The 25,908-nt window shown below is 47.1% G+C and overlaps 1 protein-coding gene across 1 annotated transcript; it reads right to left on the bottom strand.

The window, feature by feature from the left end:
- Positions 1–1,418: 1,418 nt before the first annotated feature.
- rbp7a (retinol binding protein 7a, cellular) lies at positions 1,419–25,771 on the bottom strand. The gene is made up of 4 exons (XM_085967396.1): positions 25,571–25,771; positions 14,983–15,161; positions 5,950–6,051; positions 1,419–1,875 (listed from the first exon to the last, which is right to left on the bottom strand). The coding sequence occupies exons 1-4, from the start codon at positions 25,641–25,643 to the stop codon at positions 1,816–1,818; spliced, it is 414 nt and encodes a 137-aa protein (XP_085823522.1). The 5' UTR covers positions 25,644–25,771; the 3' UTR covers positions 1,419–1,815.
- Between the last annotated feature and the right edge of the window lie 137 nt (positions 25,772–25,908).

Below are 25,908 nucleotides of genomic sequence, written 5' to 3'. Positions count from 1 at the left end.
TCGAGTGGTTTGTCAGATTCAGTGTGTGCTACCCCTCCAGGGAGGCACTGGGCAGCAGTGAGCCATTTCCCTATGGCCACTGATAGCTAGTGAACGATTAAAGTGTGGGCAGAGTCCAGGGTTTACTTTGGCTTAGGATCATCATTAGGCCGCAAAGTATCTTAGCTGAAGGGGTTTTATTTATGGGGTGGGATGGGAAGGAGGACAAAAAAGTGGCAAGAAGGATGTGGAAGTCCTCCATTATAAGATGGTGGGATTCAATATAGTGTGAGTTTTCTGGAAAGAGATAAGAGAATTTTGAGTAGCTCCAGACCAAAGTGCAATTCTTTGGCCTCAACTATATTGAAACTTAACTCGAATAACCAGATGAGTCCAGATGTATCCACCACTTGAAAATGTAAAAAAATATATTAAGAATGGTACTATGGGTTAACACTATCCTTTCACCTCCGTGTTACAGCATTGTTTCTAGCTTAATTCTGTTTCCTACAACTGGGAGTCTCAATAACTATGTTCATTAATAGAGCAACTTGTTTCCTCCCCTACCCTGGCTTTATTTTTGGAGTTTTAGTACTGATTTTCAGGGTTTTTTAAGAGTCCAATTTTTTCCTGCTTTTTAAATGCTAAAAGTAGAAGTTTGAGAAACACTTGAAACCCCCTTGAGCTGTTAAAATAAAGCTTTTAATGATCCTTATACACAGTGACGTAAGAAAACTACTAGGCACTTGGTCTGAGTGTTAAACAAGGCTTTAATCGACTGTTTCACAACATGGAGATCTAGTTGTGTCCTTCACTAGTTCCTGTTAAAGAATGTCCTGAGCAAGCTGGGCCCGTGCCCGAGTATTTATGCTGTCCCTGGACAGCGCCACCAGCAGGCCGCCCAGTATTATTTCATAAGTCATTTCCACATGAATGACAAGATTCATGTCACACAGCGCTGGAAATAGAAAAATCTCCCACACTTACCAACTGTGCCACGAAACAGGACAAGTCAAAAAGTGTTGAGAACATGAAATATGTCAGGACTGGAATATTGCAGGACCTTTGTTCTTAAGGTCTGACTCCGCCACCACAGCTGGGTCGGAGTGTACAACTCTTCGCCCTGTGCATTGCGGAGTTTGCTGTGCGTGAGTACGAGCGCTCTGGACGGGGAAGCTGTGAGCTTTCGGAGCAAGTCAGACTCTCCCTTTCTGTGAAAGCGGGTAATGATTTTGGCCCAAGGTAAAAAGACCTGGCCGGAACCCCGGCTCATTGTCCTCTTAGGAGAGCAGGAAAATGGGTGAGAGGAAAGTGGAAATATTTTCTTACCGACGCAAGAGGAGGAAAAACTCTATTACAGTGTTTTTTACCTATAGAGTTGGTTGGGAGAAGAAGAAGTAATTTTGGAGTTATATACAAAAAAAAACACAGGACACACATTGCTTTGCTAATCCTTTATAGTTATCAGATTGTCACATACAAGTAACACAATTGCCTCCACCTCTGCCATGACCTTCCATAAAATAGCTTCCCAACAGACAACCATATTCCAAGAGTGTAATGTCACCATAAGGCGAATGTTAAGCTATTACACACCCTGAGGCAGATCCACACTGAACATCTGGGTATCTCAGCTCTTCAATAATACAGAGCGATAAGCGCCTCAAATGTTCTTCTTTATCGCAGTGTGGTAACGAGAACATCCTTCCTTGAAGCCAGTGGGTGATGGGTAAATTGAGCACCTTTGGATTATTCATTGAAGAAAGGCAGCCCTAAAATTTGGTCAAAATCAGCATCCTTAAATTAATAGGAATCGTGTTTGGCATCTTCGCCCTTTTATGCCGTGGACACTTTCTTATACACTTGATGGCAGACTTGGTTTTCACAGCAGATTTCCTAGAGAGAAAGCAATTATGTCAGCTAATGGCCACAAGCAGTGTTATCAATACTCAGCTGCTCAGATTGTGATGTATTGTATTATTAGAGCAGGAACAACCATCATGTCAAGTTCATCGAGCCTTTATTTTCCCTTTGCCTTGAACATAATTGTAACTATTTTAAGATATTACAATTTAGGAATCATTCTTCCCTATGTACCAAAGGCTAAAAGCTATTATTATAGTATTAAAGGACAAATCAATAGTATTATTAAGTTTGTACACTCCAAGCCAGTCTGATTAACCCTTTCCTTTCAATAGCTTTTTTATTTAAAAAAACCTATAGCTACACAAAAAAAAGCAGCATAAATGTGAGCTGGTCTGTATAGTACGGCCGTGAACTTCCAGTAACAGCAGCTTTCAAACCCTTCAGTCATAACTTGTAATAGGAATCCAATTCAAGGGAATCTAACTGGGCGAGATTTGGCTTTTCAGAATCATAGAATCATTACAGCACGGAAGGAGGCCATTCGGCCCGTCGAGCCCGTGCCGGCTCTCTGCAAGAGCACTTCAGCTAGTCCCACTCCCCCGCCCTTTCCCCGTAGCTCTGCAAATTTCTTTCCTTCAGGTACTTATCCAACTCCCTTTTGAAAGCCACGATTGAATCTGCCTCCACCACCCTTTCAGGCAGTGCATTCCAGATCCTAACCACTCACTGCGTAAAAAAGTATTTTCCGCCTGTCGCCTTTGGTTCTTCTGCCAATCACCTTAAATCTGTGTCCTCTGGTTCTCGACCCTTCTGCCAATGGAAACAGTTTCTCTCTATCTACTCTGTCCAGACCCCTCATGATTTTGAACACCTCTATCAAATCTCCTCTCAATCTTCTCTGCTCCAAGGAGAACAACCCCAGCTTCTCCAGTCTAGCAACGTAACTGAAGTTCCTCATTCCTGGAATCATTCTCGTAAATCTTTTCTGTACCCTCTCTAAGGCCTTCACATCCTTCCTAAGGTGTGGTGCCCAGAATTGGACACAGTACTCCCGTTGGGGCCGAACCAGTGTTTTATAATTTCCACACTTTTGTACTCCATACCTCTATTTATGAAGCCCAGGATCCCATAAGCCTTTTTAACTGCTTTCTCAACCTGCCCTGCCACCTTCAATGATTTGTGCACACATACCCCTAGGTCTCTCTGTTCGTGCACCCACTTCAGGATTGTACCCTTTAGTTTATATGTCCTCTCCTCATTCTTTCTACCAAAATGTATCACTTCACACTTTTCTGCGTTAAATTTCATCTACCATGTGTCCGCCTATCCTACCAGCCTGTCTATGCCTTCCTGAAGTCTATCACTGTCCTCCTCACTGTTCACCATACTTCCAAATTTTGTATCATCAGCAAATTTTGAAACTGTGCCCTGTACACCCATGTCCAAGTCATTAATATATATCAAGAAAAGCAGTGGTTCTCGAACTGACCCCTGGGGAACACCACTGTATTCCTTCCTCCAGTCCGAAAAACAACCATTCACCACTACTCTCTGTTTCCTGTCACTTAGCCAATTCTGTATCCATGCTGCCACTGTCCCTTTTATTCCATGGGCTTCAACTCTGGAGAATTTATCAGAACAACTATTCGTTGGGGAGACCAAACGCAGATTGGGTGACCACTTTGTCGAACACCTCCGTTCAGTCCGCAAACGTGACCCTGAGCTTCGGGCTGCCTGTCACTTTAATTCTCTACTGGCCTCTCTGTCCTTGGGCTCCTACACCGTTCCAGTGAAGCTCAACGTAAGCTCGAAGAACAGCGCCTCATTTTTTGATTAGGCACTTTACAGCCTTCCGGACTCCACATCGAGTTCAACAATTTCAGACCAGAACCTCGGCCCCCGTTTTTTCCAGACAGCAGCTTTTGATGATGCTGCTATCCCCAGTTACACCTCCTCTAGACCCATCTTTTGTTTCTTTACTTGTTCCATTACCATCTCCTTTTGCCTTGCACCATCATCCCTTTTGTGATTTAGTCTCTCCTGCCTTCCACCCTATCACAGACCTTCCCTTTTGTTCTTTCGTCCCCTTCCCCTTTTCCCAGCCCCTGCACTTGCTTAAAATCTGTTACATCGCTAAACCTTTCCAGTTCTGATGAAAGGTCATCGACCTGAAACGTTGAGCAGGAATTTAACTTAGGAGTTGGGTTGGAGGCGGGACTACAACTTTCGGGGTTGTAGTCCCGCCTCCATCGAGATGCGGCCAATCCACGCGATTTTCACTTGATTGACCTTGTTGAGCCCGCCCAGCGGGCTCAGCAGACCAATTAAGGGCCACCCGGCAACAGGTGATGTCACAGACTGAAATTTCATCTGTCAAGAGCTTTTGACAGATGTAATATCAGTGTTTCACAGCTGTTTGAAGCTGTCAAACACTGACAGTCTTCTAACCTGAGTCCTTCTCCACAGACTCAGTTAGAAATCTCTCCTGCACAGTAAGCTAAAGGCTGTCACTTTTGACAGTTCGTAGCCATTCTGCTTTCTGTGCCGGTGAGATGAGGGACTCCCAGAACCTAAAGGAAGGAAGGCTGAAAAGGTAAGAAATGGTATGTAAAACTTATTTAATCACTTTAGACACACCAAACACACTTACCTTTGCACTCATGCACCCATCACTCACCTGAACACCGACATCTCGACCCCTCCAAGTCCTTCAGCCCGACGGCCCGCCTCCTCTAACTTGGCGTGGTTTGGAGCCATCGGGAACCCCACACTTCAACATCAAAAATAGGGATTAGGCTAAAAACTACCTGTTAACTACCTGTTAACAGGCAGTTAATTGGCACTAATCCCCTTCCCGCCTCGGGGAGGCGGGTCCCAGTGCGGGGCGGGTACACGCCTCCTTTGAAACTGGCATGGAGGCGGGTTTGGGTGCGGGGTGGGGTCGGGACCCCCGATTTCGGGATTTTAACCCCCCCCCCCCCAACGCCTCCAATCCCGACTCCACGGCACAATGAAAATCCTGCCTGTTAACTCTGTTTCTCTCTCCACAGATGCTGCCTGACCTGCTGAGTGTTTCCAGCATTTCCTGTTTTTATTGAGGTTTAATATTGCACTTCGGTTTACTGCTTAGAACCCGGTTTACTTGATGTAAAGCATTTTTCTCTTGACAATTGCAATAGTTTAATTTGAATTTTGAGCAATAGAACAAGCTTCTGCTATAACAAAATCCCACTACTCTGGAATTAATGAAATTTTAAACCCTCAGGATTTCTTTCAGATTGACACATTAGCACTGAAGACCAGCGTTCCAACTGTGTGCTTCAGAATGTTGGGGGTGGGTGGGTGGGGGACCTGGGGGAGACAAAGCAGAAGAAAAAATCCGCTCTTGCATCCAGAGGTATCGGGATCAAGGGCTGCATTGGCAGAATTCTGGGACTAGGGAGCTGGGCTGGTTGATGTTGCACAGAATGGAGAGAAGGAATGAATGTCAAACAAATGGCTGACTATTCCACAATTCTTCGGAATCTTATCTGAGGAAGAATGTTCTTGCCATGGAAGGAGTGCAGCGAAGATTCACCAGGCTGATACCTGGGATGGCAGGAATGGTGTATGAGGAGAGATTGGGTCGACTGGGCTTATACTCGCTGGAGTTTAGAAGAATGAGAGGGGATCTCATTGAAACTTATAAAATTCTAACAGGACTTGCCAGACTAGATGCAGGGAGGATGTTCCCGATGGCGGGGGAGTCCAGAACCAGGGGTCACAGTCTAACGATAAGGGTTAAGCCATTTAGGACTGAGATGAGGAGGAATTTCTTCACCCAGAGAGTGGTGAACCTGTGGAATTCTCTACCACAGAAGGCAGTTGAGGCCAATTCATTAAATATATTCAAGAAGGAGTTAGATATATTTCTTAAGGCTGAAGGGATATGGGGAGAAAGCAGGGACAGGGTACTGAATTTGGACGATCAGCCATGATCTCATTGAATGGCGGAACAGGCTCGAGGGGCCGAATGGCCTACTCCTGCTCCTATCTTTTATGTTTCGGGAGCATGGCTGCTTATAAAGTGATCTATTGGCACTCTGAATCCTTGAGAGAACGTACCAGGTACAGTTCATCGCCCTCTATCCAGTGGGTCCATCCTCGGTTCTTCTTTTCTCCTTTCTGTACACATACTAGTTTGTTGTTGTCCCATGTAACGAGAGACTGCAAAAGAAAGCACCCAGACGAAAGGTGTCACCAAAACTCATCTTTCGGAACATGATTATTGAATTTTACAGCTAGTTGGAATAGACGTTGAGTGATCTAAGAAGTGGTGTTGAAACAGCACAGACTTTGATTAAGCCGCAGTTGGCGTACTGAATGCAATTTTGACCATCCCATTATAGGAAGGATATTCGAGCCCCGGAAAGGCTACAGCGCAGGTTCAGGGGAATACTAGGAATGTGAGCTTACTATCATGAAGAAAGGCTCATAAAATTGGGGCTCTTTTCACTTGAACAGAGAGGGCTAAGGAATGGAATCAAAGAGGTCCTCAAAATGATGGAAGGTTTTGAGGGGTAAACAGTGAAGGACTATTTCCATTGGTTGGCAAATCACTAACAAGGGGGCATTACCTCTGGATTATCATTAGCATAATGAAGAGAAAAGTTAGCACAATTTTATTTACACACGTTTATTAGAATGGAATTTACTACAAGTGGCTATTGAAGCAGAGACTATTGCATCGTTTAACAAAAATTGAGAAGCATTTGAATATAAAAAAGAGAGCATTCTATCTCCCACAGCATTACACACAGGATGGGGAGCGGCGGTAACTTTGACTTGGTGCGTTAGTGTAAAACCGCTGATAGCGAGTCGCGAGCCTGTTTCAATGGAAATAAAAATCAGAAGAGATGCAAAACAGGCGGCCGACTCGCTATCACCTCTTTTGCATTATCGTACAAAGTCAAGATTTACCGCAGGGAGATAAGTTCAAGTATAGCCTTACAACAACAACTTTTATTTATATAGCGCCTTTAACGTAGTAAAACGTCCCAAGGCGCTTCACAGGAGTATTATAAGACAATAAAACAAAATTTGACATCGAGCGGTGGTTAGACTCTCGTTTGTTGGAAATAGTCATTGCCTGGCACTTGTGTGACGCGAATGTTACCTGCCATTTATCAGCCCAAGCCTGAATATCATCCAGGTCTTGCTGCATGCGGGCATGGACTGCTTCATTGTCTGAGGAGTTGCGAATGGCACTGAACACTCTGCAGTCATCAGCGAACATCCCCATTTCTGACCTTAAGATGGAGGGAAGGTCATTGATGAAGCAGCTAAAGATGTTTGGGCCCAGGACACTGCCCTGAGGAACTTCTGTAGCGATGCCCTGGGCCTGTGATGATTGACCTCCAACAACCACAACCATCTTCCATTGTGCTAGGTATGACTCCAGCCAGTGGAGAGTTTTTCCCCTGATTCCCATTGACTTCAGTTTTACTAGGGCTCCTTGGTGCCACACTCGGTCAAATGCTGCCTTGATGTCAAGGGCAGTCACTTTCACCTCCCCTCTGGAATTCAGCTCTTTTGTCCATGTTTGGACCAAGGCTGTAATGAGGTCAGGAGCTGGGTGGTCCTGGTGGAACCCAAACTGAGCATCGATGAGCAGGTTATTGGTGAGTAAGTGCCACTTGATAGCACTGTCGATGACGCCTTCCATCACTTTGCTGATGATTGGGGCGGTAATTGGATGGATTGGATTTGTCCTGCTTTTTGAGGACAGGACATACCTGGGCAGTTTTCCACATTGTCGGATAGATGCCAGTGTTGTAGCTGTACTGGAACGGCTTGGCTAGAGGCACGGCTAGTTCTGGAGCACAAGTCTTCAGCACGACAGCCGTGATCTTGTCAGGGCCCATAGCATTTGCTGGATCCAGTTTCTTGATATCAAGTGGAGTGAATCGAATTGGCTGAAGACTGGCTCTGTGATGGTGGGCACCTCAGGAGGAGGCCGATATGGATCATCCACTCGGCACTTCTGGCTGAAGATGGTTGCAAACGCTTCAGCCTTGTCTTTTGCGCTCACGTGCTGGGCTCCGCCTCGATTTCAAAATTCCCATTCTTGTTTTCAAATCCCTCCATGGCCTCGGCCCTCCCTATCTCTGTAATCCCCTTCAGCCCCACAACCCTCCGAGATATCTGCGCTCCTCTAATTCTGCCCTCTTGAGCATCCCTGATTATAATCGCTCAATCATCGGTGGCCGTTCCTTCAGCTGCCTAGGCCCTAAGCTCGGGAACTCCCTGCCTAAACCTCTCTTGCCTCCTTTAAGACGCTCCTTTAAGCCTACCTCTTTGACCAAGCTTTTGATCACCTGCCCTAATCTCTTATGTGGCTCGGTGTCAATTTTTTGTCTTATAATACACCTGTGAAGCGCCTTGGGACGTTCTACTAGATTAAAGGCGCTATATAAATACAAGGTGTTGTTGTTGTTGCTGCAATTACACCTTCCTGCCAGTGGTGGTGCTGCAGCACCTCAACGAGAGTAATTAAAGCAGTTTACCATTAAATGACATTAGCTTTCAAAGGCAGTTCCCATTATAACTGTGGACATAGGAAATTCTGAATGAAAAAGATTGACAGATGTGTACAGATGCAAAATTTTAAATATATTATCAATCTACCTCTCAAGGTGTTGCATGCGAGGAGTCAAGGCCAAGTATAACTTGCAGGTGAAGTGGGGACAGGGAGCTGAAGGTAGCTGGATCAGGGAGCACAAGCATTTTTATATTTTCCATTATAAATTTTTATGGCCACATTTATAACTGCCTACGCGAACTCTCGCAGCATGATTACATCCTCCCTCGAGTGATGGCGATGCATCTGGAGACAGTAATTACAACTTGTTTACTTAGAAATGATTCCATTGTCAATTGTGGGCAAAGGAAATTATAATGGTAAAAGGTTGACAGGAAGTGCAAGCTGCTGTAAGATTTTTTTAATATAGATGGGGAAGTGGGAATAAAGCAGATAGCACCAGTTACGAGCTAGCGCCAGTGCAGTGGATCAGACAGTGTTCAATGAGCTGTAATATCGAGGGTGTGTGCTGAGCTTGTAAGAGATGATAAGGCGAGGATTATCTCTGAATTATTGTGTGGGATTTATGAACGAGTGGAAAGGTAAATGTTAATGAAGGCCTGAATATCCTCGTTTTGATCATTCAGGCAATATGTATTGGAATGTACCCTTTGTTGTTGAAGTTATCAGAACAAGTTTGAAGTGCTTAAGAACATAAGAATTAGAAGCAGGAGCCAGCCATACGACCCCTCGAGCCTGCTCCGCCATTCAATCAGATCACGGCTGATCATCGACCTCAACTCCACTTTCCCGCCTGATCCCCATATCCCTTGGTTCTCCTAGAGTTCAAAAAATCTATCGACCTGCGAGGAGTCGGCGGATACACAAAGGGAGGCTGAGGGCAGCGCGGACCTGCGAGGACCTGGGAGTTAATGTGCAGAGGTCCCTGAAAGTGGCGGGACATATTGAGGGAATGGTTAGCAAAGCATATGGGATCTTGGGCTTCATAAATAGAGGTATTGAGTACAAAAGTAGTGAAGTTATGCTGAACCTTTATAAAGTGTTGGTTAGGCCACAACTGGAGTATTGTGTTGTTATTTCGGATTTCCAGCATCCGCAGTATTTTGCTCTTGTACTGGAGTATTGCGTCCAGTTCTGGTCACCACACTTTAGGAAGGACATGAAGGCCCTTGAGAGGGTGCAGAGGAGATTTACCAGAATGGTTCCGGGGATGGGGGATCTTAGCTACAAGGACAGTTTGGAGAAGCTGGATTTGTTTTCATTAGAGCAAAAGAGGTTGCGGGGCGATTTGATAGAGGTGTACAAGATTATGACGGGTTTGGATAGGCTAGATGGGGAAAGGCTGTTCCCACTAGTTGATGGTACAAGGACTAGGGGACACAGATTTAAGGTTTTGGGCAAGAGATACAGGGGGGATGTGAGAGAAAACTTTTTTACGCAGCGAGTGGTGAGGACCTGGAACTCGCTGCCGACAGAAGTGGTGAAAGCGGACACACTCAATGTTTTCAAGGGGAGACTGGATGGGCACTTGAGGGAAATAAACTTGCAGGGCTACGGGGATAGAGCGGGGGAATGGGACTGACTGGATTGCTCTACAGAGAGCCGGCGCGGACTCGATGGGCCGAATGGCCTCCTTCTGTGCCGTTATGACTCTATGGGGGCGATTTTGTTAATGGGGGCACGTTGGAGGTGGGACTGCTGCTTGTCAGCTTTTAGTCCCGCCTCCATCGATTTGTGGCCAACCCACGCTATTTTCCAGCGGGCTTAGCAGGCCAATTAAGGGGAAGCTGGTTGCAGAGAATGTCAACGTATGACATTTCATCTGTCAAAAATTTTTGACAGTTGAATTGTTATCATTTGGCAGCTCTGTGAAGCTGTCAAACTGTGACATTCTCTGCAGTTTGATGAGGTCTTGCATTCAAGACCCCATCAACCACCTTTCTTTTGCAGAAATGAGATGGTTGTTGCATCTGAGAATGCAATGGCCATCTCTCATCTGCAACACAGAGGTCCGAGAGTCTCCGCATACACACCGACTGAAGCCTGCAGGAAGAAATGAAGTTAAGTACACTTTTACTAACACTTTGCACTTACCTCAGATACTCACCTCTCCACTCTTGCACCCATCACTTACCTTCACACCACACTTTTGCACCCCCCCGACCCCCGCAGACCCAGTACTCGCTGAGCTGAGGTGTTTTGGAGCCTTCGGGAAGCCCGCACTTGTGAGGGCAAAAAGGCGTTAATCCTATTTCTGCCTGTTAACTACCTGTTAACAGGCAGTTAATAGGCTTTAATCCCTTCCAGCCTCCAAGGAGATGGGACCCGGCGCGGGCCGGCTACTCACCTCCTGGCAAGATGGCATGGAGGTCGGTTGGGGCGGGTTGGGCACCCACCCCCAAATTCTGCCATTTTCCCGGCAGTCCTGCCTCCCCAGGGCTGGCAAAATTGCCCCCTATGAATCTACGGGCTGGATTTTCTCAATGGAGACGTGTTGGAGGCGGGACTTCTGGTTTCCGGGTTTCAGTCCCGCCTCCAGCGACATCTGACCAACCCATGCTATTTTCCCTTGATTGCCCTTGTTACCGGTCAATTAAGGGAAAGCCGGTGACAGATGACGTCAGCGGATGACGTGTCATCTGTCGAAAAATTTTTGACACATGAATTGTCAGCGTTTGACAGCTTTGAGAGGCTGTCAAACACTAACAATCTCTGTTCTATGGTGAGCCCTTGCACACAGGCTCACCAAGACCTCTCTCCTCAGCAGAAAGCAGATGGCTGCTGCATCTGAGAATGTAGCAGCCATTCTGTCATCTCTGCCATTGAGATGAGGCACCTCCGGATCCTCAAAGGTTGAAGCCTGCAGAAAGAAGCAAAGGTAAGGAAACTTTTTCCAACACTTTACACTCACCTCTCATAATTACCTCTCCACACTTGCGCCCATCACTCACCTCTACAGCTGACATTTCGACCCCTCTCACCCCCGCAGACCCACTGCTCGCCTCGCTGACCCTGGTGAGGTTCGCAGCCGTCGGGAAGCAATTGCAGGCGTAAAATAGGGATAAGCCTCAAAACTGCCTGTTGACTACCTGTTAACAGGCAGTTAATTGACTCTAATCCCCTTCCTGCCTCGAGGAGACGGGTCCCTGCGCAACTCGGGGACCCGCCTCCCGGGAAGATGTCAATACCCACTCCCAGTTTCTGCCATTTTCCCAGCAGTCCAGCCTCCATTCCCGCCTCCCCAGGGCTGGGAAAACTCCCCCCTATGAGTCGGTCGATACAAATCTGGCGAATTCCAAAAGAACAGCAAAATCAAGGAGTGATGTCACAGGACAGCAGGTAGGTGATTGGTGGGTGAGTATTAGCATTTTATTCTCGCTAACTTAACTAGATAAACGAATTAATATAACTATAAATAATTGTGTGAATAAAGACTTTAACTAAGAGAGTGAGAGAAGCGGCCGGGGATAAAGTTCGGCCCAACTTTTAAGACTCTTTGGGGGAAAAATTTGGTTGCTTTGCGCCTCCCGTTAGCACCTTAAGAGGGCGCTAACAGGGCACAAAGCAACTAGCGCCCGGGCGCGGTGATGTTTGCGCCGCTCGCGAAATTGACCAGACATTTTGCGGCGGTGCTAAATACTACCGCCACGATCTCCTGCGCCCGCAGATCGTGACGTCAGTCGAGCGTGCAATGCCCCGGTAGCGCCCCGGACCGGATATTGAGTGGCGCCCCCTGCCTTACCGCCTGCCGCTAGCAACGACAGGTTGAGGGGAGCGTTTTGCAGTCGGGAAGGGACTGGGGGAGCGCTATTTAAAGGCGACCGCTTCCTGCCTTTTTTTTCGGTGACATTTTTGCACCACGCATTCTGAGAGAGGGAGAGAGAGACTTCTGGAGAGATTCAACGCTGTGTTGAGGAGTTTTGGGTACTGAGCAGCACTTTGCAGGTCCTTGCATCAATTTAGAAGAGACTATGGGGGCTGCACTCTGACATCTTTCCCTGGGCCTCTCCATTGTTCTTTCCAGCAGATTTGATGTACAGGTCTCTCCAGGCTGAGATTCAAGGCTGCAATGAGCAGGGTGTGGATGGAGAGCAAGATCGACCCTCCCCTTTAAGAACTGGCCGGCGCCAGTGTGTCTGTGTTCCATTGCTGACTGACATCACATGAGCTTTGCCAGCACTCTGAGGTAGTGCCTCGCTCCTCGGCGTTAGCGCCTTAAGAGAGGTGTGTAGCACCTGATTTAGCGCTCCAATCACCTCCAGGGGTGATAGAAGCCAAGTTTGCAGTCGGAGGCGATAATTAGCGGCAGGCGCTAAACTTTGCGCCTGGCCGATAATTGCGCTCCAAACGGGGTGATACCAGATTTCTCCCCCTTAGTCTTAAGTTTATTTCTGTAAGTTAGTTAATAGTCAAATAAATAGAGGCATGGCAGGGCAGCTCAGTCCCGTGGAATGCACATCTTGTGCCATGTGGGAACTTCAGGACTCTTCCCGTGTCCTGGACAACCACACGTGCAGGAAGTATTGTCGGCTGGAGGAGCTCGAGCAGCAGCTGGCGTCACTGCAGTGCATCCGGGAGGCTGAGAGTTACGTGGAAAGCACGCTTCGGGAGGTGGTCACCCCGCAGCTAAGGAGTGTGCGGCCAGAGAGAGAATGGGTGACCGTCAGACAGACAAGGAAGACTAGGCAGGTAGTGCAGGAGTCCCCTGCATGCATCTCTCTCTCCAGCCAGTATTCAGAACTGAATACTGGTGAGTGCAATGGTTCCTCTGGAGAGTACAGCCAGAGCCAAGTCCACGGCACCAAGGGTGGGTCAGCTGTACGGGGCGGTGGAGGAGGAAGATCGGGAAGGCGATAGTGATAGGGGATTCGATAGTGAGGGGAACAGACAAGCATTTCTGCGGCTACAGACGTGATTCCAGGATGGTATGTTGCCTCCCTGGTGCCAGGGTCAAGGATGTCACTGAGCAGCTGCAGAACATTCTGAGGCAGGAGGGTGAACAGCCAGCGGTTGTGGTCCATATCGGTACCAACGACATAGATAGAAAGACGGATGAGGTCCTGCAGGCAGATTTTAGGGAGCTAGCAAAGAGATTAAAAAGCAGGACCTCAAAGGTAGTAATCTCCGTATTACTCCCTGTGCCATGAGCTACTGAGTATAGAAATAGGACGGTAGAGCAGATGAAAGCGTGGCTGGAGAGATGGTGCAGGAGGGAAGGCTTCAGATTCCTGGGACATTGGGACCGGTTCTGGGGGAGGTGGGACCTGTACAGGCTGGACGGGTTGCACCTCAACAAAGCCGGGACCAATGTCCATGCGGGTGGGGGGGGCGGCAGTTGCTAGTGCTGTTGGGGTAGGTTTAAATTAATTTGGCAGGGGGATGGGGACCAGGATGTAGCATTAGAAAGGAGAAACAAGGTGCACAAAGGATTCGGAGAGACAAATAGCACTAGAGTAAGAAATAGTCCAGTATTAGGTGGGGTCAGACTAAGAGAGAATACAAGAAGGTCTAAGACAGGTTTTCAAGGAGAGGCAATATAAACTAAAGGGTACAATCCTAAAGGGGGTGCATGAACAGAGACACCTGGGGGTATATGTGCACAAATCGTTGAAGGTGGCAGGGCAGGTTGAGAAAGCGGTTAAAAAAGCTTATGGGATCCTGGGCTTCATAAATAGAGGCAGAGAGTACAAAAGCAAGGAAGTTCTGATGAACCTGTGTAAAACACTGGTTCGGCCTCAACTGGAGTACTGTGTCCAATTCTGGGCACCGCACTTTAGGAAGGATGTGAAGGCCTTAGAGGCGGTGCAGAAAAGATTTACAAGAATGGTTCCAGGAACGAGGGACTTCAGTTACGTGGATAGACTGGAGAAGCTGGGGTTGTTCTGCTTAGAGCAGAGAAGATTGAGGGGAGATTTGATAGAGGTGTTCAAAATCATGAGGGGTCTAGACAGAGTAGAGAGAGAGAAACTGTTCCCTTTGGCGGAAAGGTCAAGAACCAGAGGACACAGATTAAAGTTGATTGGCATGAGAACCAAAGGTGACATGAGGAAAAACCTGTTTACGCAGCGAGTGGTTAGGATCTGGAATGCACTGCCTGAAAGGGTGGTGGAGGCAGATTCAATCGTGGCTTTCAAAAGGGAGTTGGATAAGTACCTGAAGAAAAATAAATAGTAGGGCTATGGGGAAAGGGCGGGGGAGTGGGACTAGCTAAGGTGCTCTTGCAGAGAGCCGGCACGGGCTCGACGGGCCGAATGGCCTCCTTCTGTGCTGTAACCATTCCATGATCTCAGCCTTGAATATACTCACTGATTCAACATCCATAGCTCAGTCTTCATTTCAAATAGAAAGGCTGACCCAAACATATTGAAAGAAGAAAAACTGGCAAGTTTGCAAAGATGGTTCCAAGGAGTATGGATGGACCATTTCCATCCCACCATCCTCTGTGACTTAGATGGAAAATCTAAACAAGATTGAAAGCATTTTTATTTCCTCTATCAATTGGCCATTTCACCTCCACTGTCGTTGTTTCACAACAATGGCAGGCGTTGATTTCTTACCTTGCATTTACGATTATCTAAGCCTTTTGTATCTTCTTCAAATTCTTCTCCCACTGTAAACTGGACTTGATAGTTTCTGAATGTGCTTACTGTTCTGATATTGAATGAATCTCCTTTCTGTTCAATAATCTTCTGAGGATGCAGCATAAGAGCAATCTTACGAGTACCAAAGTCGATATCTGTCAAAAAGAAAGACTTGCATTTCTATAGCGCCTTCCACATCTCAAAGTGCTTTACACAGCCAATTAAGTACTTTTTGAAGTGTAGTCACTGTTGTAATGTGGCACTCAATTTGCGCACAGCAAGCTCCCACAAACAGCAATGACCAGATAATCTGTTTTAGTGATGTTGACTGAGTGATAAATATTGGCCCCAGGACACCAGGGATAACTCCCCCTGCTCTTCTATCGAAATAGCACCATGGGATCTTTTACATCCACCTGAGGAAGCAGACGGGACCTCGGTTTAACACCTCATCCGAAAGACGGCACCTCCGACAGTGCAGCACTCCCTCAGTGCTGCACTGGAGTGTCAGCCTGGATTTTTGTGCTCACGTCTCCTGGAGTAGGACTTGAACCCACAACCTTCTGACCCAGAGGTGAGAGAGTGCAACCCACTGAGCCACAGCTGACACCTGTTAGGCTTTTATATCAAATAAGCCTGCTTTTAAACTGAGGAAGTAAATTGAATTCCTATTCCCCCAAAATTTGGAAATTTTCAAAAATGATACATCGGGAACATCCTTCCTGTATCTAGTCTGTCTAGTCCTGTTAGAATTTTATAAGTTTCAATAATATAGTACAGAAGGAGGCCATTCGGCCTATCATGTCTGTGCTGGCTCTTTGGTAGAGCCAACCAATTAATCCCACTCCCCCGCTCTTTCCCCACAGCCCTGCAATTTTTTTCCCTTCAAGTATTTCTCCAATTCCCTTTTGAAAGCCACAATTGAATCTGCCTCCGCCGCCCTTTCAGGCAGCGCGCTCCAGATCACAAGTCGCTGCGTAAACAAATGTTTCCTCATCTCCCCCTCTGGTTCTTTCGCCAATCATCTTCAATCTGTCCCCTCTGGTTACCGACCCTCCTGCCACTGAGAACAGTTTCTCACTCTTTACTCGATCAAAACCATTCATGATTTTGAACATCTCTATCAAAGCTCCTCTTAACCTTCTCTGCTCTAAGGAGAACAATCCCAACTTCTTCAGTCTCTTCACATAACTGTAGTCCCTCACCCCTGGTACCATTCTTGTAAATCTCTTCTGCACCCTCTCCAAGGCCTTGGCATTTTTCCTAAAGTGTGGTTTCCCAGAATTGAACACAATACTCTATCTGAGGCCTAACCAGTGTTTATTAAGGTTTAGCATAACTTTTTTTTTGCTTTTGTACTCTATTCCTCTATTAATAAAGCCAAGGATCCCACAGACTTTCTTAACAGCCGTCTCAACTTGTCCCGCCACCTTCAAAGATTTGTGTACATACACTCCCAGCTCGCTCCATTCCTGCACCTCCTTTCCAATTGTACCATTTAGTTCATGTTATCTGCTGGAGGGTTTTATTCTATGATCATCAACAACGATCGTGAATGATCAGAGAGTGATCGGGATATCAATAACCATCGTGAATGATCAGAGAGTGATCGGGATATCAATAACCATCGCGAATGATCAGAGAGTGATCGGGATCTAGTCGGCGCTCTACCTGAAAAGGTGGTGGAAGCTGATCCCATAAATAATTTTAAAAGGGAGTTGAGGATGAGGAACTTACAGGGTTATGGAGAAAAAGCGGGGGGGGGGGGTGAGACCAGGCACGACCGCTCTTTCACAGAGCTGGCACAGGCACGACGGGCCCATCATTCTATGACGGGGAACCCTAGCCATTCTTTTCCTCTCCTCAGCCCTGAGGACCTTTGTAGCAACACAACTGCATCCTCAGCTAACACAGCACAGACCAAGAATTGAACCTGTGCACCTCTGGTCTAGTACGGCTTCACACCACATCAGGAACAAGGATGTTCTTGCCATGGAGGGAGTGCAGCGAAGATTCACCAGACTGATACCTGGGATGGCAGGAATGACGTATGAGGAGAGATTGGGTCGATTGGGCTTGTACTCGCTGGAGTTTAGAAGAATGAGAGGGGATCTCATTGAAACTTATAAAATTCTAACAGGACTGGACAGATTAGATGCAGGAAGAATGTTCCCGATGGTCGGGGAGTCCAGAACCAGGGGTCACAGTCTAAGGATAAGGGGTAAGCCATTTAGGACAGAGATGAGGAGGAATTTCTTCACTCAGAGAGTGGTGAACCTGTGGAATTCTCTACCACAGAAGGCAGTAGAGGCCAATTCATTAAATATATTCAAGAAGGAGTTGGATATATTTCTTAAGGCTAAAGGGATCAAGGGATATGGGGAGAAAGCAGGGACAGGGTACTGAATTTGGATGATCAGCCATGATCTCATTGAATGGTGGAGTAGGCTCGAGGGGCCGAATGGCCGACTCCTGCTCCTATCTTCTATGTTTCTATGTCAGGCACTGCTTTTACCCAATGGCACAGAGGAGTGGTTTGGTATCTCCGTGGTTTTATGTATTTCACTCAACAATTTCACACATGAATCGGAGCTCATGACATTATGGGAAGAATCTACACAATGTCATTCTTATTCTAACTGGTGAAAAGCTAGAAACAGTGGAGGTCCAAAGAGGCTTGGGGGGTCCAGGTACATAGATCATTAAATTGTCATGAACAGGTACAGGAAATAATCAAAAAGGCTAATGGGATGCTGGCCTTTATATCTAGAGTTCTAGAATACAAGGGGGTAGAAGTTATGCTGCAGCTGTACAAAGCCCTGGTTAGACCACACCTGGAGCACTGGGAGCAGTTCTGGGCACCACACCTTAGGAAGGATATACTGGCCTTGGAGGGAGTGCAGCGTAGGTTTACCAGAATGATACCCGGACTCCAAGGGTTAAATTACGAGGAGAGATTACACAAACCAGGGTTGTATTCCCTAGAATTTAGAAGGTTGAGGGGTGATTTGATCGAAGTTTTCAAGATATTAAGGGGAACAGATAGGGTAGATAGAAAGAAACTATTTCCGCTGGTTGGGGAGTCTCGGACTAGGGGGCATAGTCTAAAAATTATAGCCAGACCTTTCAGGAGTGAAATTAGGAAACACTTCTACACACAAAGGGAGGTAGAAGTTTGGAACTCTCTTCCACAAACAGCAATTGATGCTAGATCAATTGTTAATTTTAAATCTGGGACTGATAGATTTTTGTGAACCAAAGGTATTAAGGGATAAAGGGCCAAGGTGGGTATATGGAGTTAGGTCGCAGATCAGCCATGATCTCATTGAATGGTGGAACAGGCTCGAGGGGCTCAATGGCCTCCTCCTGTTCCTATGTTCCTATATTCCTAAACCCAAGGCATCCCCATCAGAATGCACAAAACTAGAATTTAGGCAATACAATTTATATTGCCTTGATAGCACAGACCATAACTCACTCCGTCAATCAGGAGTCAGTTGTGCCTACCAATGAGATATTTATGTAGCCCGCATACCTGGGGCAGGGCAAGTGGAAACAATTCCAAGGAGGATGCCGAGAAACTCCAATATGATTTGCACAGCTTGGGTGATTGGGCAGATGCATGGCAGATGCAGTATAATGTGGATAAATGTGAGGTTATCCACTTTGGTGGCAAAAACAGGAAGGCAGATTATTTTCTGAACGGCAATAGATTGGGAGAAGGGGAAGTGCAACGAGACCTGAGTGTCCTTGTGCACCAGTCGCTGAAGGTAAGCATGCAGGTGCAGCAGGCGGTTAAGAAGGCAAATGGCATGTTGGCCTTCATAGCGAGAGGATTCGAGTACGGGAACAAGGATGTCTTGCTGCAGTTGTACAGGGCCTTGGTGAGACCACACCTTGAGTATTGTGTGCAGTTTTGGTCGCCTTATCTGAGGAAGGATGTTCTTGCCATGGAGGGAGTGCAGCGAAGATTCACCAGACTGATACCTGGGATGGCAGGAATGACGTATGAGGAAAGACTGGGTCGATTGGGCTTATACTCGCTGGAGTTTAGAAGAATGAGAGGGGATCTCATTTGTTGTGTATGTACCTTTAAGGGAATAACTGGTCTCAGACTGCAGTACCGGCAGTGACCACCCCTGTATAAAAGGCCCTAGCAGGCTTCTGTAGTTTCAGTTTCCAGGTTGTCTCCATTCAGTAAAGACTTGTTATAATCAACTCCTGCAGTCCGTGTCTCAATTATACACGGACATAATACTGGCGACGAGTGAGAAACGAACTTACCTGCAACTCGGCAGCACCTCAGACGACGTTATTGAAGGTCGAAGCCAGGAGAAAGAAAAAAAAATAATCCAAAGGAACTCGAGAAACGGGCGTCGACCGTGGGCAACCGCCCTCCAAATCATCGAATTGAAAAGTTGCAGGAGAGACTGTCGAGAGCCAGGCTTGGTTCTCCAGTCTGTGGTTTCCCAGCTAATCGGGCTGGTGGCAGGTAGTGCACTGATCCTTCCTGGGCTGCGGCGGGCTAGAGCTCGATCGGGTGGCTCTGCAACGGGGCCGGGCAGCGAGTCGGGAAACAAAGAGAGAGAGGAGGGTGGAGCACACAGGGCGCGGCCGGTGCTTCGAAGCCGGGCAGCGTTTGGACCTAAGAAGAGGGAGGGAAGTGTCCCAGAGGGTCCGCTCCACGACGGGAACGGTTCTTCAATTAACGGAGCAAATATTGAAGCGCGATAGAAAAATAAAAATACCGCGGAGAGCGGCGTTGGCAGCAGCGATCGGGGAGGCGCGAAGACCATAAGGCGTCGCCATTACAGGATAGTAAAATAAATATAATCGCCAGCAACAGCGTTGGCAGCAGCGACAGCGGCGGGAAAGCGCGGGAGGCGCCATCTTAACTCCGGGGAAGAAGGAAAAGCGCGGGAGGCGCCATTTTGATCCATGGGGGACGAAGGAAAAGCGCAGGAGGCGCCATCTTAGATTTTCAAGATGCCAAAAACTGGCGATATCACTGCCTTCGATAATGTAATAGAAGACTGGACCACGTATGTGGAAAGAGTCGAGGTATATTGCGAGGCAAACGAAATAGCCGATGAGAAAAAGGCATCGGTATTGCTAAATTTAATGGGCGCAAGAACGTACGGCCTATTGCGGGACCTGATTACTCCAGCCAAACCGAAGGCGAAGAGTTTTAACGAAATTGTTGCTATCCTACAGGAACACCTAAATCCTACACCGCTGCTGATAGCAGAAAGATTTAAATTCCACAGGAGAAATCAGCATAAAAATGAGAGCAATGCTGATTACCTTACGGAACTAAGCAAGCTATCAAAGCACTGCCAGTTCGGAGCAGGACTGGCAGATACCTTACAGGACAAATTTGTCTGTGGACTCCTGAGTGAAGGAACCCAGAAGAGGTTACTCTCAGAGAAAGAGCTGATGCTAGATAAGGCTTTCAGCGTGGCAGTATCGTACGAAGCAGCAGCAAGGGGAGCTGCAGAAATACAACAAAAGCCACAGGAATACGGCACCCACGAAATGACACGGGGATTTGCAAAATGTTATCGCTGCGGCAGAACAAACAATGACCAGAAGGACTGCTGGTCCAAGGACAAAATATGCAGGCAATGCGGAAAGATGGGACACATTGCACGAGTTTGCAGGTCTGGGAAGAAGACCAACGACAACAAAAAGGCTACGAAGAAACCGTACAGGAAAGTACAAAAGATGACGGACAGTAGTTCCGAAGACCAGATGAGCGATAGTGAATCCGGGAACAAGAGACTAAGCTGTCTCAAACTTCACAACGTAATCGCAAAAGAGGATCACCGAACCATTTAGGTCACCCTCACGATAGCAGGGTGCCAAGTCAAAATGGAATTGGATACAGGATCAGCGCTAACCGTCATGAATCGACGAGACTACGAGCGGCTATTCTCACACATACCCTTGAGAGAGACATCCATTGTCTTGAGGACGTATACGGGGCAAAAAGTATACCCCAGAGGAAAAATAAGGGTGCCTGTCGAATACAACGGCAAGAAAATACGGAAATTGTATCTCTACATTCTGCAAGATGGTGGACCACCGTTATTGGGACGTGAATGGATCAGAAAGATAAGTTTAGACTGGCACTCCATTCAGGCACTGACGGTGGCTGGTAAAAAGGATGACGACGTCACTCCTGGACGATTGTCAACAATCTTAGCTGATGCAAAGAGGTATTTCAACAAGAACTGGGCACTCATAAAGACGTAACCGCCTCGATAAAAATAGAGGAGAATGCAATTCCCAAGTTTTTCAAAGCAAGACCGGTACCATATGCAATTCGCCCAGCCGTCGAGGCAGAGCTGGAGAATCTGGAGAATGCAGGCGTGTTATCTAAGGTAGACTGGAGCGAGTGGGCGACACCCATCGTTCCTGTCATGAAGAAAACGTTAAACAATAAGTCTGAGGAGCGAAGGAAGGTTCGCATCTGTGGGGACTTCAAGGTGACGGTGAACCCAGTCCTTCACACAGTACAATATCCTCTTCCAAGGATAGAAGATATCTTCGCCTCACTATCTGAAGGGAAGCGTTTTACAAAAATTGACCTAGCACAAGCATATTTGCAGATAGAGGTTGAAGAATCCTCTAGGAAGTATCTCACGATAAACGCTCACAGAGGTCTTTACCAGTATAATCGACTGGTATTCGGAGTAGCATCAGCTCCGGCGATATGGCAGAGAGCGATGGAACAAGTCCTGCAAGGGATTCCGGGGACTCAGTGTTACTTGGACGACATCCTAGTGACAGGTGAAGATGAGAGTGAACACCTTGCCAACCTAGAGCAGGTGCTCACTAGACTACGTGAACATGGGCTACGAGCCAATCGCCCCAAGTGCGAGTTTTTTAAGAAACAGATATCGTATTGTGGCCACGTGATTGATGAAGAGGGGTTGCATAAGTCCCCTGACAAAATTGAAGCGGTTGTTAAGGCTCCAGCACCTGAAAATGTGTCGCAACTGAGGTCATTCCTCGGATTGGTGAATTACTACCATAAGTTTTTGCTGAATTTGTCCACAATTCTGCATCCACTGAACGCCCTACTACGAACGGGAGTAGCATGGAAATGGAGCAATGAATGTAAGCGGGCCTTTCAGAAGAGTAAGGACCTGATCACTTCAAGAGAAGTATTGGCTCACTACAACCCATCACTACCGATAAGATTGGCGTGTGATGCGTCTCCCTAAGGCATTGGGGCAGTACTGTCACATAAATTCCTTGATGGTTCAGAGAGGCCGATACAATTTGCGTCACGCTTGTTAACTTCAGCCGAGCGTAACTACGCCCAGATTGACAGAGAGACCCACAGCCTGGTGTGGGGGGTGAAGAAGTTCAATCACTACCTGCACGGTCAGAAATTTACTCTACTGACTGATCATCAACCTCTCGTCTCCATTTTCAACCCTCAGAAGGGCGTACCGATAATGACGGCACAACGGCTACAGAGGTGGTCCCTTTTCCTAGGGGCACACCAATATGACATCGAGTACAAAGGAACTAAACAGCATGGGAATGCTGATGGATTGTCGCGCCTACCGTTGCCGACGGTGGAAGAAGAACTGGCAGTGGATCCAGTGGAGCTATTCCACTCGACTATAGTCGAATGTCTCCCTGTGACGAATGCAAACATAGAAAAGGAAACACGAAATGACCCGACACTCTCCTGGGTCTATGATTTAACGGTGAAGGGATGGCCAGCACATGGCGAACCACTGCTGCCAGCATTCTCGCCAGCATTCTCGCCGAGAAGAGAACAGCTGTCAGTGTGCAGAGGAACCTTGATGTGTGGATCCAGAGTAGTAATTCCACCCAAATTGAAGGATAGAGTGCTCAATGAGCTTCATGAGGGTCATCTGGGAGGGGTAAAAATGAAGAACTTAGCCAGAGCGTTTGTGTGGTGGCCGGGAATCGATAGAGAAATCGAAGAGATGACCAAGAGCTGTACAGGATGCCAGAAGGTCCAAAGCGCCCCACCACAAGCCCCTCTACATCCACGGGAGTGGCCCTCATCTCCATGGCAAAGGGTGCACCTTGATTTTCACACAGAAATCACAGAAACCCCACAGTGCAGATAGAGGCCATTTCAGCCCATCGAGCCTGCACCGACACATATCCCACCCGATCCCCGTAACCCCTACACCAACACATATCCCACCCTATCCCCGTAACCCCACGTATTTAATCCCCCTAACACTAAGGGTCAATTTATCAGAGCCAATCAACCTAACCCACACACCTTTGGACTGTGGGAGGAAACCGGAGCACCCGGAGGAAACCCACGCAAACACGGGGAGAATGTGCAAACTCCACACAGACAGTCGCCCGAGGCCGGATTCGAACCCGGGTCCCTGGCGCTGTGAGGCAACAGTGCTAACCACTATGCCACCGTGCTGCCCATTTTGCTGGTCCCTTTATGGACTCGATGTTTTTAATTGCGGTGGATGCATATTCAAAGTGGCCAGAGGTAATAAAAATGTCCTCAACCACCACAGAAAAAACGATCACAGTCTTACGAACCATATTCGCCAGGAATGGGCTGCCTGAACAGATTTGCTCTGACAATGGACCAGTTTGTGTCTGAAGAGTTCCAGAGGTTCTTAAAGAACAATGGTGTTAAGCATTACACATCCGCCCCATATCATCCAGCCACTAATGGATTGGCCGAGAGGTTTGTTCAAACATTCAAGAAGGCTATCAAGGCAATGTGTAATGAAGATATACCCCTACAACACAAGGTGGATAACTTCTTGTTTGCCTACCGGAATGCGACACATGCGGTTACCAACCAAACTCCAGCCATGATGTTCTTCAATCGAAGACTACGATGCCGCTTGGATTTGGTTAAGCCAAACGTCAGAAGAGATGTGGAGAACAGGCAGTTTCAGAATATGAATGAAAGGCCGACCAGGAGTTTTAAGATAGGTCAACCAGTTTTGGCCCGGGACTACCGCACAGAGAAATGGCAGCCAGGAACGATCTGTACACGGCAAGGACCTCTAATGTATACCGTGGACGTTGGAGAGAGCATTGTAAGACGCCATGCTGACCAGATTCTAGAGTCACTGGAAAACGTCAACTCCACACCACGATCTGATACACCTGGCGATGAAACCGAAGTACCAATTGCATCTACCGCAGAATCGGTGATATTGGAAGCAGACGAACCAAACAACGACATTGATCCCGACAACCTTGCCAGAAGAACCTGATATCCCAAAGAGGCATTATCCAGACAGAATCAGGAAGCCTCCTCAAAGACTGAACTTATAATTGCTTAACTTCAACCAATGTATCTAGCAACCGTAATTGTAATTGTAATTAATTATTATTTAGTTGTTAAATGAATGTTATGTACTGTTTATCTAAAAGGGGAGGAATTGTTGTGTATGTACCTTTTAAGGGAATAACTGGTCTCAGACTGCAGTACCGGCAGTGACCACCCCTGTATAAAAGGCCCTAGCAGGCTTCTGTAGTTTCAGTTTCCAGGTTGTCTCCATTCAGTAAAGACTTGTTATAATCAACTCCTGCAGTCCGTGTCTCAATTATACACGGACATAATATCATTGAAACTTATAAAATTCTAACAGGACTAGACACAGGAAGGATGTTCCCGATGGCTAGGGAGTCCAGAACCAGGGGTCACAGTCTAAGGATAAGGGGTAAGATGAGGAGGAATTTCTTCACCCAGAGAGTGGTGAACCTGTGGAATTCTCTACCACACAAGGCAGTGGAGGCCAATTCATTAAATATATTCAAGAAGGAGTTAGATATATTTCTAAAGGGATCAAGGGATATGGGGAGAAGGCAGGAACAGGGTACTGAATTTGGATGATCAGCCATGATCGCATTGAATGGCGGAGCAGGCTCGAGGGGCCGAATCACAGAAACCCCACAGTGCAGATAGAGGCCATTTCGGCCCATCGAGCCTGCACCGACACATATCCCACCCGATCCCCGTAACCCCTACACCAACACATATCCCACCCTATCCCCGTAACCCCACGTATTTAATCCCCCTAACACTAAGGGTCAATTTATCATAGCCAATCATCCTAACCCGCACATCTTTGGACTGTGGGAGGAAACCGGAGCACCCGGAGGAAACCCACGCAAACACGGGGAGAATGTGCAAACTCCACACAGATTCGAACCCGGGTCCCTGGCGCTGTGAGGCAACAGTGCTAACCACTATGCTGCCTACTCCTGCTCCTACCTTCTATGTTTCTATGATGGTCCATTTACTTGAGATCATGAACAAAATTAAAAGGTTGTCTGCTCTTTAAAGTTCTTACTACACGTTCCCTTTTAGCAGATTAACTGGAGCACCTGGATTTCACGTCAGTTACCAAGGTCATGGGGAAAGGGGGCGCCAGACAGAATTTCCGACCCCCAAACTCTCATTCCCCGACGAAAGAAAAGACATTTATATTTCACGTTGGCAAGGAACGTTACCAAGCTACCTCGGGAGTTGCAACTGGATTCGACATGCAAGACTTGTCCACAGAAATATGTTCAGACTCACCCAGTGCTTGCATGTAAGGCTCAAAGTTCTCATTACGGATCATGTTCCAGGTCCCATTGAAATCGGTAGGCATTGTGAAAATCGAGTGGTACGGTTAAGACGAGCGGGAATAGAGAGCTAAAATGACAGCGGGAGTTCAGTACAGAAAAAACTTGCAAGTGAGCAAGTACTCCGAAAAATTGGAAATGATTACAGGCTGACCTCGAGAGCTCTGAACTGCCAACTGGACTGCAAGTAAAGGTCACTGTGGGCAGGGCTGTTAACCTCGTAAATTCCCTGAACTAATATTCAAGGACAGTTAGCACAGAATTGTTAAAAGCAAGTTCTGTTTGAAGAAT

Source organism: Somniosus microcephalus, chromosome 25 (genome assembly GCF_052327205.1).
Source record: "Somniosus microcephalus isolate GS21.2 chromosome 25, FLI_Smic_1.0, whole genome shotgun sequence".
NCBI classification, from domain to species: Eukaryota; Metazoa; Chordata; class Chondrichthyes; order Squaliformes; family Somniosidae; genus Somniosus; species Somniosus microcephalus.
This window is presented reverse-complemented; position numbering and strand designations above follow the sequence as displayed.

Excerpts from the sequence above, each read along its gene's own strand:
- rbp7a (XM_085967396.1), bottom strand. The coding sequence starts at position 25,643 with ATGCCTACCGATTTCAATGGGACCTGGAACATGATCCGTAATGAGAAC. Across the intron at positions 15,162-25,570 it reads GCCTTACATGCAAGCACTGG|ATATCGACTTTGGTACTCGT; the intron begins GTGAGTCTGAAC and ends TCTTTTTGACAG. Across the intron at positions 1,876-5,949 it reads AGGGCGATGAACTGTACCTG|GAAATCTGCTGTGAAAACCA; the intron begins GTACGTTCTCTC and ends CTTTCTCTCTAG.